Source organism: Achroia grisella, unplaced genomic scaffold (genome assembly GCF_030625045.1).
Source record: "Achroia grisella isolate CSIRO2021 unplaced genomic scaffold, CSIRO_AGI_Agris_v1 utg478, whole genome shotgun sequence".
Taxonomy (NCBI): domain Eukaryota; kingdom Metazoa; phylum Arthropoda; class Insecta; order Lepidoptera; family Pyralidae; genus Achroia; species Achroia grisella.
Window position 1 is genome coordinate 490,864 of NW_026712882.1, and position 20,305 is coordinate 511,168.

General features: G+C 32.5%; 1 protein-coding gene across 1 annotated transcript; it reads left to right on the plus strand.

Annotated features, from left to right (window-relative positions):
- The first annotated feature begins 1,949 nt into the window (after window positions 1-1,949).
- On the plus strand, window positions 1,950-17,987 carry LOC131845649 (opsin-3). Its single transcript, XM_059194737.1, has 6 exons — window positions 1,950-2,116; window positions 9,274-9,489; window positions 10,092-10,222; window positions 12,164-12,303; window positions 17,013-17,206; window positions 17,713-17,987. The coding sequence occupies exons 1-6, from the start codon at window positions 1,950-1,952 to the stop codon at window positions 17,816-17,818; spliced, it is 954 nt and encodes a 317-aa protein (XP_059050720.1). The 3' UTR covers window positions 17,819-17,987.
- The last annotated feature ends 2,318 nt before the right edge of the window (window positions 17,988-20,305 follow it).

Below are 20,305 nucleotides of genomic sequence, written 5' to 3' on the forward strand. Positions count from 1 at the left end.
ATATGTAGGAACTAGATAATAAAAATAGGACAGCGCAATCCTTTAGACATATGGCCATACTATTCATAGCGTTGCCGGCGTAAGTGGCTAGACACGAGCCCGCACTCTGCGCTATGGACGTACAAACCTAGTAAGACACTCACGAAACAATATTAAATTCATACTACTATTATTAATGTGGAAGTATGTCTGTCTGTCTATTCTTTGTCTATCATACATAAATATAGTAGAGAGTACATTCTGCCATACATAAAAATGAAAAGTAATTATCCATAAGTAAAGACGTTAACGTAAGTTAATGTTTGATGTTAAAATAAATGGTTCTTACTCAAGCCAAATAATAGACTAAATTTTATCTCAAATGAAGCAGACTAAATAGCGGGTAAATGCTATTACTATTATAAATTAATATGAAATTAGAATTAGCGAGTGTCGTGGTCTTAACCATATACTTCGAATGTCTTCATTCTGGCAAACTGTACAAAAACTTTGAATGTAAATGCATATTCATGACTAACTCTCCAGTAATGGAAACATATCGCTGAACAAACCAAGTTAATCCGAGAGATAACCGTAGACTCAACCTTATTGATATTGAGATGGTGATTGAGATGGATTACAAAGAATATGTCTGATATCATCATCACTGAATATCAGCACCGTCACGGTATTGTCAAAACTTATTTGATGATACAAATCGATGACGCTAAACTTAGCATATCTATTTTATTTTCACAATTAATTTAAAAATTAAGCAATATCGCACAAATAATTCATTTGATAAAATTCTTATTTGACATTTACACGTCATGATATGAAGGGTTAAGCTTCACTTTTATTGTGAGCCGTAGCATCCTTCCCTCCATTTCGCGTCGAATTAAACCTTAATAGGTATACATTCCGGGCACGTTGTCGACCCATGAGAAGATTCCTGTGACGTCACATAGCCTCACAATCTCCTTGTCGCCATTATACAATACGAATACAAACGTTGTTCGATCGCGCTTAAATATTTGTACTAGAAGTTTTTTTAGGATCAACCCGAGCTTGTGAGAGGCATAAAAAGAGATTTTATCGATATAAAAGTCGGTTGTTACAGAAATATCAATGTTCTTACAGAATTTAACATTAAAGCGAATAAATCTGTTGATATACAAAATCTCTGCTTGTATAGTAATCTTTGTTATCTTAACTAATTATAAATATGGATGAAATATGGATGATTTTATTTTAGGCTACTTTTATTCATACAATCATGGTTACATGGACTAAGTCGCGGGCAGTAACTAGTTGAAATAAATCCTTTTTACAGATCGACAACTGACCACCCAATGGGATTCACGCTTGACTAAATAAATAAGAAGCTTTACTTTTTTATTCAATTAAAGAATTAACTGGCACGCACTATTTGGACGCATATAAAAGTATTCCTGAATAAAATACCCCCAAGTGATAAACGACAGTCTGTCAGGTTACTCACTTCGCCTAACTTTGGTTGTAAGAACGATATTCGCATATATTAGCAATCAATGACACTAATAGCTTTTGGAATGATATTCTAAAAGCCTTGAGGCTTTGACATAAGTTGCCATTTTGTAGATAAAATGTACAAAACGACGACTTCGATAGAAGAAATCGGGCCTATGGTTTATCCTTTGAAAATGTTGGTATATCTATGTTTGTTGTTTGGTATATATATAATTCTACTATATGTGTTTGTTACAAACTCCACCTAAGCGGGTTGACAGATTAGAACTAATTTATTTACATATATTTCAATGGGTTCCTGGATACTTTAGAGAACATAATTGTAACATATTTTCCGGGACATATATTTTCATAGACAGATAGTATATACATAGTGAACATACATCTCTCTTTATTTCCTTTGTAATATTTCTCTTACTTCTACTATTTCTCATAGGATATCAAAAGAAGTGGTAGACCACATGCTCGGTTGGAACATTCCAGAAGAACACCAAGACCTCGTACACGAACATTGGCGGAACTTCCCAGCAGTTAGCAAATATTGGCATTATTGTCTAGCACTCATCTACATGATGCTGATGATAACATCGCTTACTGGCAACGGAATCGTCATTTGGATCTTCAGCACGTGAGTTCTCTTAATTCTGCTGCTAAACAAGTTAGTTATGATCTATTTGTTCTTTATATATTAAAGATCTCTAATTAGCAAGACTAGAGTCTGATAGCTGCGTTAGATACATTTAGTTAGTGTTCAAAATAACATACTTACGTTGTCTAGTCTTACCGTGTTAATTTTGTTACGTACTATATTTCGTTTTAAGATCTATATGCCAGTAAAACTACAGAGTGTAAAGGCATCTGAAAGTCATTTCCTTGAGATGTACCATAGACATTCCATTATGACCAAAATCCTTATTGTACAACAATTAAACAGGGATATATATTTTTTCGTTTAATTGTTTCACAACTGTGTGTTTAAAAGGTAAATATTTAGGTAGCTATTTAACAACGTCTTCATCTTATATCCCTACCGGGGTAAACCAGATCATGCATTTTCTCATCCATAACTCTGAAATCCATGGACTACACAAGTTGCGTGTATCAGAAAATGCTCTCCCAACCTACTTTACTGTGCTGAGTGTGACCCAATTCAATACTTTGCTTTTGTTTAAAAATGTAACACGATCGCACTTATATTTTTACTCCTTCTTATATTGATGAAAGTGTTATTATTTTCCTTTGTGTTTTTTTATTTAATATTAATTCATTAAATAAATGGGTCATACATATGTACTTTCTTACTAAAATTATAAACGCGAAAATTGTAAGTTGGATGAATGGATGAATGATGATGATACTCTTTTACGCAAAAAGTACTGAATGCATTTTAATTGTCTGTGCCATTGTTTTTTTAAATAAAGTATTTATTATTGTTTTTTATACTGTACATCAATATATGTCCAATAAAATTATCCTCAAGACGATTCAAATGTCAACGTATATAAAAAAATCATAGACTGTGCTATCACAATAATAAGCTAGGAAAATTCACACAGTGCCATTGAATCGAATCAAAGCTACTCAGAATTATAGGCACAAAACAATGTATTTCAGCATTTATAACAGTTTTAGTTTGTATATATAGGTATAGGTAGGTATATATAGGCACTATAACTGATATAAATACTGAATTTCATTTTTTGTAAATACATACACAATATAAAAATATCCAGATAAGCACAAACAATCATAACACAAGTACTTGCACTGTGCGAGAAATTGAACGTGCGACCATTGGAAATAAAGCGGTGTTCCAAACCGCTAGACCATCGAAGTAGTAATTAAAGTTGTCATTCTAAATTAATGTCCGCATGAAACAAATACTAAAATATAAAGAATATTTAAAAAACCATTTTCGCCACCTTCCGATAATAATGTTACCATTATAGGTGAGTAGCTGAATAAAGCAAAGCTTAAATCCGTCAAGAAAAATGTAAAGAAACCATTTCCGAGGGTCGTTCTCGGGTCCAGGGTTAATAATGTGGAACAATTTGACGATAGGATCGAGTGCTGTTGACTGCCGTCACTCGCGGTGATTTAATTAAGTTTCTAAGCGATCTCAGACGAGACGGCTTGAGTGCCGGCCGGCGAACAAGGAAAAGCCCAATACCTAACTCAGTTACATCAAATTAATATAAACCTTTCTTTATGTACACATATAAGTGCAATTCTAATATTTGTATTTATAAAATCCTAGACTTTATTTGACTATCAACGCATAGTACAAACTACTAAACCTAGATAGCTGGAGCATAGGTTTAATTTATAACGTACGTATCCACTATGAATTATTTTTTGTAGTTTGTCATACAACAAAAAATAATAGTGCTCCATGTAAATCCATATGTCACATTGTAGTATTCATAAAACCTAGGCTAATTAACCAAATTAATAAACATAATTGCTAGGCATACTCGCGCTCAAAGAGTATCTAAAAAATAATGTAGGTATAAGAACATCTAACTAAGTATAGGTTACATAAAAGAAATTAGGCTATCTACGCTATAAAATCGGACTGCATTACTAAATCTCGTTTAATTAAAAACGTCATTCTATTATTCGTATAATACTTACATATGCCTAATTTAATTCAATGTAATTCAGTATATTTATTAAAGATACGAGTAATGAGAGTAATGTATTTTCATACAATTTCCGTATTTTACAGTTACAGTGAAATTACATCTGACAATAATCAATCGACTGATTTTGATGTCGGTTAAGTATTTTGTTTAAGAATCTATAATTTAACAATGATTCTAACGTCACGATCAAATGATTACAGTTCACAAAATAAATATACAGAGCTTTAAATTAATTTCCGAAAATAAAACAAAATTATGAAGCCCGTATTTTCTTCTCACATCTGAGGCACAGATCTTAAACGAGTGTCAGCGCCAAAGTTCTAAACCGCCTCGATGAGCTGCCGCCGCCCCGCACACTTCACGAGTTCGAAAAACGTTTCTGATGTTCCCGATTCCTTTTATAAACGAATTGTATTTGTCTCTTGTTTCTCCTAAAATCTGTGTCATTGAAAGTTCTGTATACAAATACCTAGAAACTTTTTGTTAATATATTTTTCCTATCGATGCTTTTAAATATAAAAAAAAGTTTAAAACTTTTCTACAAATGGAAATGCAAAAGTAAAAAACCATGCAGCCTAATCCGTTGAACATTTTTGGCAAATTCGAAATTTAAAAATGGAACCATAAATTCAAACTTAGATTGGTTTTTCACGCAGCAGATTTATGTAACGGCGATTATAAATTTGAAAAGGTCAGACTCCATTGAACTAAGAAGTCACATACCTAATAAAAGTTACATAGAGTTGGCAACTTCGACTTCATTTTGCCGCACGGATTGTTAGTTTGTGTCCTCAAACTGGCCACAAGTAGTTTCTCTGACTTAGAATAAATTTACATTTTATCTTTTGCCATAGACCGAGATGTGTTTTATAGTCGCTGTAAATTCTGTAGAACGGGTTCGCAAAGTCCCTCTGAGGGTTTATTGAGAACTGTCTGCTTTTCTATCTCAAGGACCATATGTTTTTATGTCAAAATGTTTATACAGAACATTTTAAGTCCATTAAGAATGCTCAATCTTGATTACGTTTCATTTTTAGGATACCGTCCTCACAGCTGTAACTAATACCCTTAATTATAACTTATACAAATAAATAAAATTGAAAATTTGAAATGTCTATTTGTAAATTCAATTTTTAAAATTTACAACTTTTCACTAAATAATGTAAATAAGGTGCTTACATAAAGAAAATTTCGACGATATATCAAAAACATATATTCCATGCTGACAACAGGTAGTTTTAAATATATATTTGTATTTAAAAATCTATTATAGTTATATTATTTATAGTTAGAATTCCTAGTAACCTAAAATTAACTTTTTGCAAGGTATAACCACTTTAAAGCGAAAATTTTAAGCCATAATACTCTCATAAGTGTAAAGTTACCTATACATGTTTGTTTTTGGGACTGGCATTATCATAATATGATAAAAGACCCTAAATAAATGAAAGAATAAAAAAAAATTTTTGGTTTTCTGTTACTCAACCGGTTGAATAGATTTGAATGAAATTTTATATGCACATAGAAAACAGTACTAGTTTAACACGTTGGAAACTTTTTATCTTAATTCCCGCGGGCAATATTTACATGTAGTAGTTTTTGCGAGAAACAGTGAAATAAATCCATCTATTCTTACTCGCAAACTTTCGTTGTAATATTAGACATCTTATATAATATGTAGATTTATAAATCATACATATTTTAGCTGACGAGGTAAGATAGTAAAAATGAGTTGTCTAGCGGTTTAGCGCTCTGCTTTACTTCCAACGGTCGTGAGTTTGATTCCTCGCATTTTAACAATCATGAGTATGATTATTTGTTTTAGTCTGGGTGTTTTCTATGCATTTACAAAAATAAATATTTATGTATTTATATCAGTTGTCTAGTACCATAACATAAGGTCTGCTTAGTTTAGGACTAGATGGCGTTCTGTGAATTGTCCAGTAATATTATTATTACATATTTATATTAATATTCCTTAAACAGTATCCTCTATTAGGACTTTAACTACGGACTTTATACAGAACCGTTACCTAATAGTCAGTGTTGTCATTTTACGTGTCATAAAATTTTAACTTTTTCGACGGTCTCCACGTCGGCGTCGCCCGATGAAGTTTGAACGCACGCCGTTTCCGTGTGATATGACGCGTGTGCGGAACACAGCCGCGGTTAATGTCGATGCCTGCCGAAATTGTATTTACATGTAGCTCGCATTCATGCGACCCTTTTAACCGACTCGATGTAGAGACGTTCTGTATTTTAATGTCTATTTTAGAACTAGCTGTGTCCGCTACTTCTTCCGTATTTAATAGTAACCTTCGATAGCCTCGATTTGAAGATAGTTTCTACGTAAAAGCGCGATAGACAGACAGTTACTTTCACATTCATATTATTAGTATGGAAGGATGTTTTATTCTGTATTATTGTAAAGTTTCAAAAAAATGACGCGTACATATCTAATATTACTTGCTATGAACGAATACATCTTGACTAATAGACTGGTACGAAAGTAGGTCTATAGTTTAGATGACAAGGTTTGTCAGAGTTATCAAATTGTAATTATCCTAAATTTATTTTAATAAGAGAGAGATCTTTAAAAATTCAATAGTTACTATTTAAAAATTCGTGTTTAATACTTACTTATATTGTTAACCCACCCGGTCTTAACTACTTAACTCTCACTACTTTTCTCTTTATATAAAATTATTCGTGTTAAAACCCGATTAACAATATTTATATTGTTAATCGGGTTTAAAAATCACCCCTAAACTACTAAAGTCTAAAGAAATAAAATTTAGTTAGCCAGTTCTTAATAAACAACTTGTCATTATAACTCAGCGGAAAAATAAACCCGTAATTTTTATGTATTTTTATGCAATCATCCCTTAAAGAGTTGATGTTGGGTTGAATTAAATGAGTGTAAACTGCAATAACTGTTCGCAAATTCTACAAATTGTTTTTAATGCTACGAACCTACTAGTATGAATTAGAAACCTTGCTATGTATGCATAAAAGGAATTACATGAAATCACATCAATTTAACAGAACATTTATTTGCCAGAAATAAATTAAAAAGGACATTTTACACTCACAAAATTACCCTCGCAAAGTTATTACCGAACTAAGAAATGCCATTAGCCAGTTTACACTCACCGTTATAAATTTGACTGGGTCACTGCGATCCGTGCATACCAACTAGGGGTAACATTGGGCTACGTAATTTTGACACGGTAAAGATTGGAATAGCCAAGTTGACAAATCGGTTTTACTATTACATGAAAATATAATATTCGATAAGAATATATTTCTTACAATTCGATTGTAATCGTACTTTTTCAAGAAGGGTATATTAAGGATTCTTAAGGGTCGGCAATACGCACGTAACACCCGTGGTGTTTCAGGCGTCCATAGGCTACAGTAACCATTTACCATCATCAGATACACCGTATGCTTGTTTGCCGCCAGAGTAGTATAAAAAAAAACTTTGTATTGGGTAAAAATATAGAGTACCTGTAGTGTACAATGTTACATGCCATATGTATACCAATTGTGAAACTGTTTATTTGCTTAAGTTAAATATTATATCAGTTATTATAGAAAAAAATATCGAAAATGTAGCTTAAATTAAAAATCTTACTACTACTATGTAAAATGTATTAAAATCAGCTGCTTTGTAGGCTGTGTGTCTGTAGAAAGGTGAAGACAAGGCAGCAAATTTCAGGATATGAAGGCATAACTGCCCTACGAAATGGAAATACATGATTAAACTCCCAGGGTCACAAGTTAACCTAATGTTCCTGGTACTATCTATTACAGGCGACGTGTGTACTTACCATCAGGTAGGCCGTGATCTCCAATTACATAAAAGCAAAATACGAACAATTGTCAGTTAACAATTATTCTCGGAAGGAAGATCTTCATTGTACCTATTTTAGAAGTTTACAACTCTCTGCTAGTTGTAGATGCCCATCCATTATTTAAATTTTCATTACGAACAAAACTGACGCAATCTATGGAATGTTAGCTCCAGAAATAGCAAATTTTCATTACCCTATTCTAGCGTGAGCACTATAAAATGAGCGTGGAATGATTCACACTTTCATAGCGAAACCTGTCTGCCCGTAGTACTCCGTTTTCTGATAGTTTGTTGTAACTTCAACCGATTCCTCTGCTCGAATACGATGGAAAGTTCGAAGTTGGTCCAGTTTTGTTGTCCATTAACACATGTAATGATTTGACATATTTGTTACTGTATTTACTACCCGCCTCGGTTTCAATCGACTATTCTAGATATCTTTCAATTATCTATACAAATAAATAAAATTGAAGGGCCTGAATTAACAGCTTTCCACTTAATGCATAGAAAAGTATGTATTTAAAATATTTTTTGTCTGTCTGTGTTTCTTGGTTCTTGCTAGTCTCTGAAACAACTGGACGATTATGAGACTCTCGCAGATATGCAGTGTTACAAGGAATAACTTAGGCTATTTTTATTATTGGAATATTATTGATTTTAATCAAAAAGAAAGTTAAATTCCACGGGGCTAAAATCATGGGTAATTTTAACATATAATATTAAATATAACATAATTAGTTTCTGCCATTACTGTTAAAAATCCTTAGTACTAACATAAAATAATTACTACAGACGGATGCCACAGACATTGAAATTTCTAAGACATACATGACAAATTCACGCTCTATATTGACTCTATATTGACCGCAATCTCACCTGATTCTGCCAATTTATTTTAAATTAAGTTGCAGCTTGTTTTGTTAGCTATGTTGCGATTGAAGCGGAGACAAGGCTGTAATATTACAGATTATTTAAGACACTTCAGTCCTTCAGTATAGAACCGTATGAGTGTAACGCCCACACTCATGAAAAATTCAAAAATTAAAAAAAATATATAATAGTAATCTTTTGTCTGTGATGCTGGTCAAATTCAAATTCAAATTGGTCTGGATGTTTCCTAAGTATATTTGTATTTAATTACTTACATCAGTTGTATACCTACCCATAGCACAAGCTCAGCTTAGCTTGATACTATATGACGCTCTGTGAATTGTCCTGGATTATTATCATTATTAAATACAAAAAATATGTTAAGTAAATTCAATTTGATATGTTTTATTACAGTTCCAAGTCCCTTCGCAGTGCGAGTAACATGTTCATCATCAATCTCGCTATATTCGATCTGATGATGATGTTGGAGATGCCGCTACTGATCATAAACTCTTTCTACCAGAGATTAGTGGGTTACCAGCTCGGATGTGATATTTATGCGGTGCTTGGTTCACTTTCGGGTATAGGAGGCGCTATTACGAATGCTGTCATTGCTTTTGATAGATACAAGTGAGTAAAATACCTGTATAAAGAGGGATTCAAGTGATTTATGTAATGTAACCCTGAATACTACATACAAGTTATATTTAATATCATACTTTTGATAATATTTTAAATAAAACTAAAAACTACAAACAGATACTAGTGGTTACGGACGCATACTTTGTACAAAGTCGGTTGTGTGAGTGCCTCTGTCTCGCTTATTTCTGATAATAAACGGTTTGTAATTTGTAGTTATATTTGTAAGTTTATTTTTTTATATATGTATGTGTATTTTTGTAATAGCACCAAAAATATTTAATAATTTCTCAAATACGTATATACGAAAATGTAGAGGCAGAATTGTAAAAGGAAACATTATTTCAAAATAGTTAAATAAAAAATATTTCTATTCTATTTCTTAATCCAGGCCAGCTCTGATTGATGAAGAATAATATTTCCTACAAGTAGTTTATTACAACTAAGTTCTTGGGCAAAGTTTTACATATTTTCTACTATATTTTTATACATCTGTGATTCGTGTGTATAGTCAACAAGCATTATAAAAAAAATTGTTGTTATACAAATGAAAAATGTATTATCTACACTATGCTGTATTAAATGTTTCTTAGGACCATTTCATGCCCACTCGATGGGAGGATAAATAGGATTCAAGCGGCTCTTCTTATCGCATTCACCTGGTTTTGGGCAATGCCGTTTACAATTCTTCCTGCCCTTAAAATTTGGGGACGATTTGTGCCAGGTAATTATTCAATATTGTTTAATATAAAAAATAACATTATTTATAACTAGCTAGCAAATAGCCATCGTTTTACTGATTATGGATTACCCATGAAGAACGAATATTTGAATTCATGATATGTATAACATATATTCGATAGTTGTATGTACCTACAATGAATGTCTGAATGTCTAAATGTCTGAATGTCAACTAAAAGTATTTAATAATGTCAGTTGTCTAGTACAAACAAACCCATAGTACAAATTCCATTTGACAAGATTAAATATGTAGCTATATAGGAATGCAAAAAAATACGAATCGATTGAAAGTATTCACATAACTAATCTGTACACAGTACAGTACGTGAAAATGAGATAAGATAACAAGTTAATTTAAGTATCTACTAATATTTAAATACAAGAGATGAAAAAATCTAAATAACTTTACTAAATATTAAAACACGAGCCGTATGTTCCTTGACCACGCTGATAAATTGGTACCTATTTGATATTACGTAAATCTACTCTTATAGGGTGAACCTCATGTCCGACAGAGGGACGTGAGTGGGTTGTTAATGATGATGACTTGTAGTAAATTTTGAAGTTGTATCCTATGAACTTGACACAGTTACTGCGAACCACAAAACAATAGCTTACGAAGTTCAAAAATTGCCGACCGCTCTTCTGAAACTTGCAAAAAATGCGTTAAGCGAAGGAGGGTTTTTTTTTTATTAAATGAGCATGAAATTGTACGCTAGGCAGTAGTAGAAAATAAAGTAGGATGAGCATGAAGCCAGATCGTGTAACCGAGTTGCCAAATTTACCAGAAATTAACTAAAAAAAGTGCGCAAATATTGATTTCTTTAACATCTTCTGTATGAATCACAACTTTGTCAAGTCAAAACGGCACTTTGGGACAAAAATTAAGACCAACCAAAGAATAAAACTATTCAATTACAAAAACAATTTTCAAAATTTAGGAGTAAACAGTTGATATGATGTATATGCCTAAACTGAAAGAATTTCGATGAACACTCGAAAAAAGGGATTGAATTGAGAACATTATTTTGGCAAAGATTATGTTCACCAGTCGACTGAACCGTAAAATGAAACCTAACATAACAGTTGCAAAGTTAATATAAGCTAAATGACAGATTATCTGCCTCAATTGAGTGACAAATTGTTAGCATCCGCTGAAAGTCGATTACCTCCATTGTCTTCACAAATGGAATGAATGTAATTCGATGAGTAATCGACGATTATCAATTTTATTCGAAACTCAACACTTCCATCTCTCCATTGAGCTCTTATTGTAAGTGATAATGTAAAGTTTAATTTGATTTATGTCAATCCGTTTCGACATTTTTATTTACATTTTGTTTCTGTAACGAATATATGTACTATATATATTGTATTTGTATACACAGTACACACTGAGTGTCGAAACGGATTGACATAAATCAAATTGAACTTTACATCATCACTTACAATAAGATCTCAATGGAGAGGTACCTAGTGTAGTTTGCAGTTGGCATAAAAATAAAACATATTTGCATTATTTATTTAAAAATATCATCTGTTCTCTTTGAGTAGCTATATTTTGTAAGATGTTGTAGATTAATAGTTCCCTGAAAAATCAGCTCCGATATTACAAAGATAGTTTTTATGTCTATATGAGTCAAATGCGTGATAATATGAAGAAGTATAACCGCCATGTGTAAAAAATGTGGTAATATTCCGTGATTTTCTTTATTTTACGTGTAAATAATCAAATTAAAAAGTGTATAAGATTGTACTTTGTTACATTAAGCTATATGATTGTCATCTACTAGCTAAGCTAGTAAGGAATGTATCATCCTTACTTGCCTAACATACACGTGTACATAACGAGACACCATTATCGGAGTTATGGAGTCGCGTTAACATCACACTACTCCAGGCCATTCCTGTTCCTGTTTTACAGAAGGATTTTTGACGACGTGCTCCTTTGACTACTTCAGCGACGATCAGGATACGAAGGTGTTTGTGGCTTGCATCTTCGTATGGAGTTACTGCATACCAATGACGCTCATCTGCTACTTTTACTCACAATTGTTCGGTGCTGTAAGTATTTGACAGCCTCGGTGGTCTTTACGAACGATTTAGCACAGCGCCTTACTTCCGATGGTCGCGGGTTCGATTCCTCGCACGGCACAAACATTTGTATTGATGAGTATGATTAATTTTGTGGGCCTGGGTGTTTTCTATGTATAATATTTATTTATTTAGGAAAATATATATATCTATGTATTTTTATTCTAGTACCCATAACACAAGCTTTACCTAGCTTAACTTGGGTCTAGATGGCGCTGTGTGTATTGTCCTGATATAATAATTATTTATTTTAAAGAAACTAATTTGCATTCCCAATTCAAGAGAGGACTGTTTATAGATAGCTACTGGGATACAGTCTATTGTATGTATTTTATGCGATGCTATTTAGGCTTATTTGTTTTAGAACGATCTACTTTAAATATCACAGTTTATTCTTTAACCCTATCCGATGTCCAATATCAATTAAGTCCCCATAGTGTAAGATTTTATGTAAAATATTTAAGGTCTTTTAAGTTTAATTAATTCGCGATGTTTAAAAATTCATATACATATACAAAGCTACGATATCAGTATTATTTAACAATCCTAGAAATCCCTACAATTGTTGCATCTCTATGAGGATAGGTCGGTGCTAGTAGTGCCTACCTAAATAATTATGTAAAACTTGACGTATAACTAATAGTTAACAGGTTGAGAACAAATAATATTACCCAAGTCCGAACTGTCAAAGTAGTACAAAACTAATCCAGCTCACGTAATAATGTGGCGACAAATTCCGTGCGACCAGGTTCCCGGTAGACTATTCACCAAAGGGTCCTATTTCCGTCCTATTAAATTCGGATCTCACAGAGTCCCGACCTGCCAAATGTTCAGTTCAATGTGCTATCTGCTTTTTAATTAAACTTTGTAGAAAATATTGCGATTGTCAAATGTTTCTCATAAGTGCGTCTTTTATTGGCAAATTCATTCAAAAAAATATTTTAATTATCATTGATTTGAAATCTCCCGTGATTCTAATAAATCTGAAAACAATATGTACACACATAACACCTAATATAATATTTGGCATATGTTTAGATACTATAAGTCTCTACAAGTATATGTTTGCTGCATATATATTTATTACTAAACATTTACTAAACAAAATGCGTCCATAAATCAAACGGTTTTTCTTTTTACTGTATAGAACAAAATATATTTTTTATAAAAAAAGGACAAGCTTGAATTTCAAAACAATTGATAGGCAGAAAAAACAAACAACAAAACGGCGGGCTGAAAGTTTTGAGAGACAAGTGAAAATCGTTTTTAAAGTTCGTCACCTCGCGAATTGTTTCGGGATAAACTCGTAATGGAGGGGGGAAGTTGGTAACTCGTCTCTGGCCGAGGATACTGCTTGTAATTATTAATTTTATACAACAGAAACTCGTTCGCGGCTTTATTGAATTAACGCGGCGCAAGAAGAGGGTTAACTTTCTCTTAAAATGATTTTGTGCAACACAAAGTTATTTTATTTTCACTTTGTATTTTTTCGCTAATATCGCTTAAATCCTGAGAAGTGATTTAAGGATCATAATTAATGGGAGTGGATAGCTCTTAAAAGAGATTTCGACGGCAAGGGTCGTTTAGGTAGCGGGCTCGTAAAAGAATAAATATTTCAAATATTAAGTCACCGTCCACATTTTTTAGCGAACGGAATTTTCTTATTTTTCGCTTAATTAATCTTCTTATAGATCGAAATAAATAAAAGTACCTACATATAGATATAATTTATACAATGAAGAGCATTTATATATAATTCTATTAATTGGAATATTATTGAATACTTAATGAAGCAGTGCAAGAATTGAGTGTAAGAATAAGAATATAAAGCAATGAAACTCGATTCTCTCTGTCGGCATAAGCCCTAGCGTGAAGATAGATAGATAAAAAGTCGATTTCCCGAACTGTATAACTAAATTTCCACATGAAGAAATGCGTTATGCATTTTAAAATGCTTTCAAATTCATATATATATATAAAACAGTAAACATCCCAAGTTGTAGATTCGTTTTCTACATGTGTGTAGTTCGAATACATTACGTTTATACTGATCTGTAAATAAAATGGAAAGCTTCGAAAACCGAAGGCAGTTTACGGCTATTTGTTACGAATTCACAAATTCCTAATCCCAAACCAAATGGTTGAGGAATGTTATAAGGGGAGAGAGTATAGTCTAACCAGCGGAAACTGTCCGGGAATTTTTGGTGAAACTTTGGTAAAAATGTTATTACATTTTGGAAGGTTTTGTAATTTTTGTTGTCGACTTATTTATCATTAGGTACCTACTTAGTTGTTATTAAGTACAAGACTTTCCGTAAATATGCTCTACTTATAGTATTTAGTGTTACGATTAGTCAATGTTGAAACGATTTTAATTTTGAATATAAGTATAGAATGAAAGTTTACCACAGCAAATGCCTCGTTGTTATTGTTATAATTCACTCGGTTTTTTATGTAAGTATGGGGCACAGAGGTGCTAACTGGTGGTACATAAATAGAAAATTATATGATAAGGATGAAATTAAATCAGTTACCCCATTGTAGCAAATATACATGGAATTATTTATAACGGTTTTCATGGGAGAATATCGGGAAGGAGATTGCTAAGAATGGGCCCAAAAACTAGTCTCTAATACTAACAATTCTTTGCATGCACCAAGTATTAAAAATACTGTTATTACAAATGAGGTAGTCAGAAACACTATCAAATGTCGCCATACGTCGTAAGGAACGCACACATGACATGCTTACCTTTCGTTAAACCCAATAGTTATATAATTTATTTTGTTTTCAAAGTCTTCGTGCAAAATACGAAATATAATTTTATAATAATGTAAATAACAATTTAAATGTTTTTATATTGTCTCAAATTAATCCTCAGTACAAATTTTAATAAGTGGCCGATTGTGTTTCGCAATGAGCCTATCTCTTTGGGTGACTGAGGTTTCATTTAGAAATTAATTTATTTCTAACATCAAAGCGAATTCGTTACAGAATTCTGCGTATTTTGCAAAACGAGGCCTGGTACGTGAGCATTAAAAAAAATATTTGTAAATTTCCCTTACATTATTTCGCTAAAATAATATGTATCTTCTAATCACATGAGGAAAGTTTGTTTGGTATTCACGTGTGAAGTAATTTGTAAATATCAACAATGGTCCGAAGTTCCGCTTCGATGAATACAAAGCATAGTAAGCTTAAGCATTCTAAACAATATTTAGAGAACACATTGATAGGTGTCACCAATATCTTTTTATATTAATTACTTACTAGATGTATCTCGTGGTACAGCTCGCGTGATTTCGATAGAGAAAGATCTCATTAATTTCAGAGACTATTATAAATTTTCAGTTTCTTCCAGTATGTCCTCTATGTAGTTCAAACACACTACTGCACTACTATTTTTAAAGAATTTAGTAGCTTTATTTCAATTATTTTGAAACTGAAAGTAATGGAACTGGAAAATTTGTCTTAGATTCAATAATTTATTACTAAAATTATATGCACATTATATTATTACTTTAAGATGCCCAGATCAGTGAGTAAGTAGATAAATACTAATAAAGAAATCGCTTTTTATCCTGGTTACAAGAAGTTTTTAATACAGTTTGCGTAAACTTATAAATTAAGTTCCGTAGTTCCGTCTTGACTAGTTTATTTAATACTTAGGTACGAGTACTCTTTATGGAAGCTGTATAATTACTTTAAAATGATAAGTAAAATGTTCCTTATTATTGTGGTTTTGTTAAATATTTCGTTTGAGTATACGGCTTCTATGTTTGCGAGTTCAAGGTATGGGAATAAATGTAAAAATATGTATTGAAAAGGGGTTTTATTCGTGTATAATAATTTTCACAAAAACTGCCGAGTATTGTGAAATGACAGAATGTATGCTTTTGTGAAAACCCAGACACAGACATAATTCCGTCAACAATACATTGGGTAACATTTTATATGTCATAATTTCATATAAGATCTTAGGTATTATGTCTTAAATCGAAAGGATGGGGATCCCTTTTTTATGCTCTTATTTATATTATTTTTATCATTTTTTATTAAAATTAAATTAAATACTTATCTAGATAGGATATTTAGTCTATTCAATGATTCATTTTCAACTGTTACAACGCCTTTGTTTTCTATATGTTTTGTATGTAATTCGATGGGCAAGTAGAAGACGAGCCGATAAGTGGTAAACATCACCACCAACATCACGGTTAAAAAACTACCGGTTAAGGGGTAGGCGATAGCTTGTAATGTGGACCGATAAATCCATTGCTACGCAATGTACCATGTCAGGTTGATAAATTTCTGGTAAATTGTTACAATGGTAATTATTTGACCATGACCTCATGTTCATCTTATCCTCCACTGGTGCTCCGCCAGCCTATACCGTTTGTATATGTGGATGCACCATTCCATTATCATCCATTACAGAAAAACTAATCGTTAGGTATACCCGCGTAGGAACAAACTGAAAACTAGCGCTGGGCGCACATCAGTCCAGCAATAGCTGAGTTTGTACCTATTACCAATCTTTTTATAAAAGTTTTGTATAATTGTTGGCAATAAATAGATTTATTATTATTAATACCGTATGGCACTCTCTATCAGCTAACCTTGGGTATAACCAGAAAAGTTTGTGAAGATGTAGTGACTCAAATGAATAAATAATTTAGGTGAGACTCCATGAGCGTATGCTACAAGAGCAAGCAAAGAAAATGAATGTCAAATCTTTGGCTGCGAATAAGGAAGACGCCAACAGAAGTGTCGAGATCCGAATCGCTAAAGTAGCGTTTACCATTTTCTTCTTATTTGTTTGCGCATGGACACCATATGCCTTTGTTGCTATGACTGGAGCATTCGGAGACAGGTAATTGTCCATTTTTACATCATCTTAATCATTATAATATATATTGTCTGTAAAGAATTCGTGGCCTTTGGTATACAGAATTCACACATATTTCGACTTGGAAATGTAAAGTTGTAGAACAATTAGTTAAAAGACTAACAACTTAGATTCTTTCTTTTTCTTCTACTTGAATGTGTTACCATTAAAAGGTGTTTAAAGTTACTTCAATTTAAGCGGTTTCATCATTGCTCATATACATTTTTATTTATTTTTATTCTATTCTAATAAAGTAATAGGAAAATCTATTTACTTCCCACTGCTGGGCATAAGTCTCTGATACCAAAATACTATAGGAATTGAACTAAATTAAAATAATAATTAACCCAGTTCAAATGTAGCCATAATAAATCGCTTATATTTTTTTTAAGAATGGGCTTGTCATAATTTCATTAATAAAATATATATTTTATAATATTAAATTTATTAATCACATTTCAATTACATATAATTTTTTATTAAATACACAGGAATCTTCTTACGCCAGTCGCTACGATGATTCCAGCTGTTTGCTGCAAGGTCGTATCTTGCATAGACCCATGGGTGTACGCTATTAACCATCCTAGATACAGGTAAAATCAAACTCTCCAAAATACAGTTAGTACTTGTTCTACTACTACAGCTATTGCTATTGCTGCTATTACTACTACTGTTGCTGCCTCTGCTTCGTTTGCTACTACCTATACTATTATAATTGTTGCGGTTGGTCCTAATATGTATTGCTACTCACTACTAATGCTGCTTAGCTAAAGATCAAATTCCGAGCAACTTAGACTATCTGGGGTTAACCTTAATTATTCATTATATCTTTAGAAATCCATGTACCGTGCTATATTATAATAGTATTCATGACATTATACATTGTCCGTTAAACTTTATTTTTAATTAGTATTCGTTATTTCAGTGTTAATTTTATATACAATGTAGTTATTACTGCATTAATTATCCTATAGCTGTTCAATGATATTATACATGTTCTTAAATTACTATACACGGGTAAAAAGTCTAAAAGTTACATTAAACTACATTGGCGTGTAATTGGCGTTTCAATTTGCTGTAGACAGGTGAACTAGAAACATCTACGTAACCTATTACGTGCATGGTAGATCTTTCCAAGATACATATTGAAAGAATATAAGTGTACACATATATTTACTACTATAGTTTTAACCGCATAAATAACATGTATTAACAGGGCAGAACTCCAGAAGCGGCTACCTTGGATGGGTGTTCGCGAGCAAGACCCTGACAGTGCATCTAACACCACCAGTGTTGTTACTGCCCAAGCACAGCCCACGACCGAAGCGTAGACTGATTCTGATTCTTAGACAAATACTAATTGGAACTGGTATATTCAAAGATATATAACTGCTATGGTCCACGGTTTCATCTGTTATTTAAATTTAAATAATTGGCGGCCACATTCGCTCCTGACTCACGGCATCGCTCGCTAACCGATAGTACTTATTTTTCACTTAAAATTCATTCAGATATTTTTTCTTTTGACTCCTAATGGTCATAGTGATAATTAATAGTCTATATTGTACTTCAAGAGTTAAGAAATCAAATACATCCGTAATGTATATTAATAAATAAACCATAAAACAAAGGATTCTTAAACTTTACCTAGATTTCTAATCATGGGTATCTCCAAAACTTTTCCAAATTTCGTTTTGATAAAAAAAGGGTGGGAAAGCCAGTCATGTTAATTAGAATTCAGCTCCCCTGGCAATATGCACCCTATTCACCCTTGGTTTAAGTTGGGCTTATCACTACTTTATAAATATAAATATAAAGTAGTGCCTGAGAATATATCAGCAAAATTAAAGTATCTCTCATATGTCATGAGATTACCATTTACACTTTGATAGTAGTTTTAGTGGGCCCACTTTGAGAAAAATCATTGTATACTAGTTTATGGCATAGATATAAGTGCTCGTAAGCAACGTAAATCTGATTTAAAAACGTATAATTTGTAATATATCAGTTCAATTCAGTTATGTGTTAATATAATTAACAACAATTGCGTGTTTAATGGATGCCGATTCAACAGATTTTACATGAAACGATGTATTGTATTGAAAGAAGCCTGACCTTGACGAAATGGCTACATTTCATATATAATAATGTATGTAATATTTTTCTATACTCAGGATTTGCAAATCACATTTTGTTTTATTTTTGTTCCTACTTCAAATTGTATAACAAATTGTGCAAGATACGATAAGATATTGACAAACTGAGAATGTCTAATGATGATATATGGCAAATGGAGGGAAGGGGGTTGTTAGTAATGTGGACTCATGACCCTATCACTAGCAATGTACCATGTCAGGTTGACCTCCACGCGGTTCGCCCTGGAAACCATCGTGATAAATTCCTGGTGATGTTACGATGGGCTAACTGACCTGCCCTCATCTTATTGTCCTCTACTGATGCCCCGCCAGCGTAAACCGTTAGCGCAGACGGGTAGTGTACCCGCCTGCGCTTTACTATTATCATCCATAAAAAAAAAGGAAAAGTATTTAAAAAAAAACGCACGGTAAAAAAATAGCATTCATCCAGATGATCAGGATGGTATTTTGAAAATTGTATATTACAATAATGGGCTTATGTTTATTATTCTAATTCACAACGGCAACGTTGTTTACATTTAGTATTGCACATAATCCTCTACAATTTGGTCGTTCATTGTTACCTCCGCCTCGTTCCATGAATACTTCGAATGCAGGTTCTATTTTCTTTTTCTATATGCTTCTTAGAGATGAACAATAAAGTGTTTTTATTCAATCCAATAAATAAATCCAATTACCTTGAAATGATTACCTTCAACAGTTGGGTGCTCTTATTGAATTTCTTGTCTTGATTCTCCTTTATAAAAGACAATTTTCATTTCTATTTTCTTCCATGCCTGTAAATTGATATATCACTGTCTATTAGCCGTGACTTCGTCTGCTTTTTCTGATATAATAAATAGCCTAAATAGTGATAAAATCTGCACTTCTTTCGTTAATAATGGTTCAGTTGTTTAGTCTTAAAAAGATAATATACAGATAAACTGGC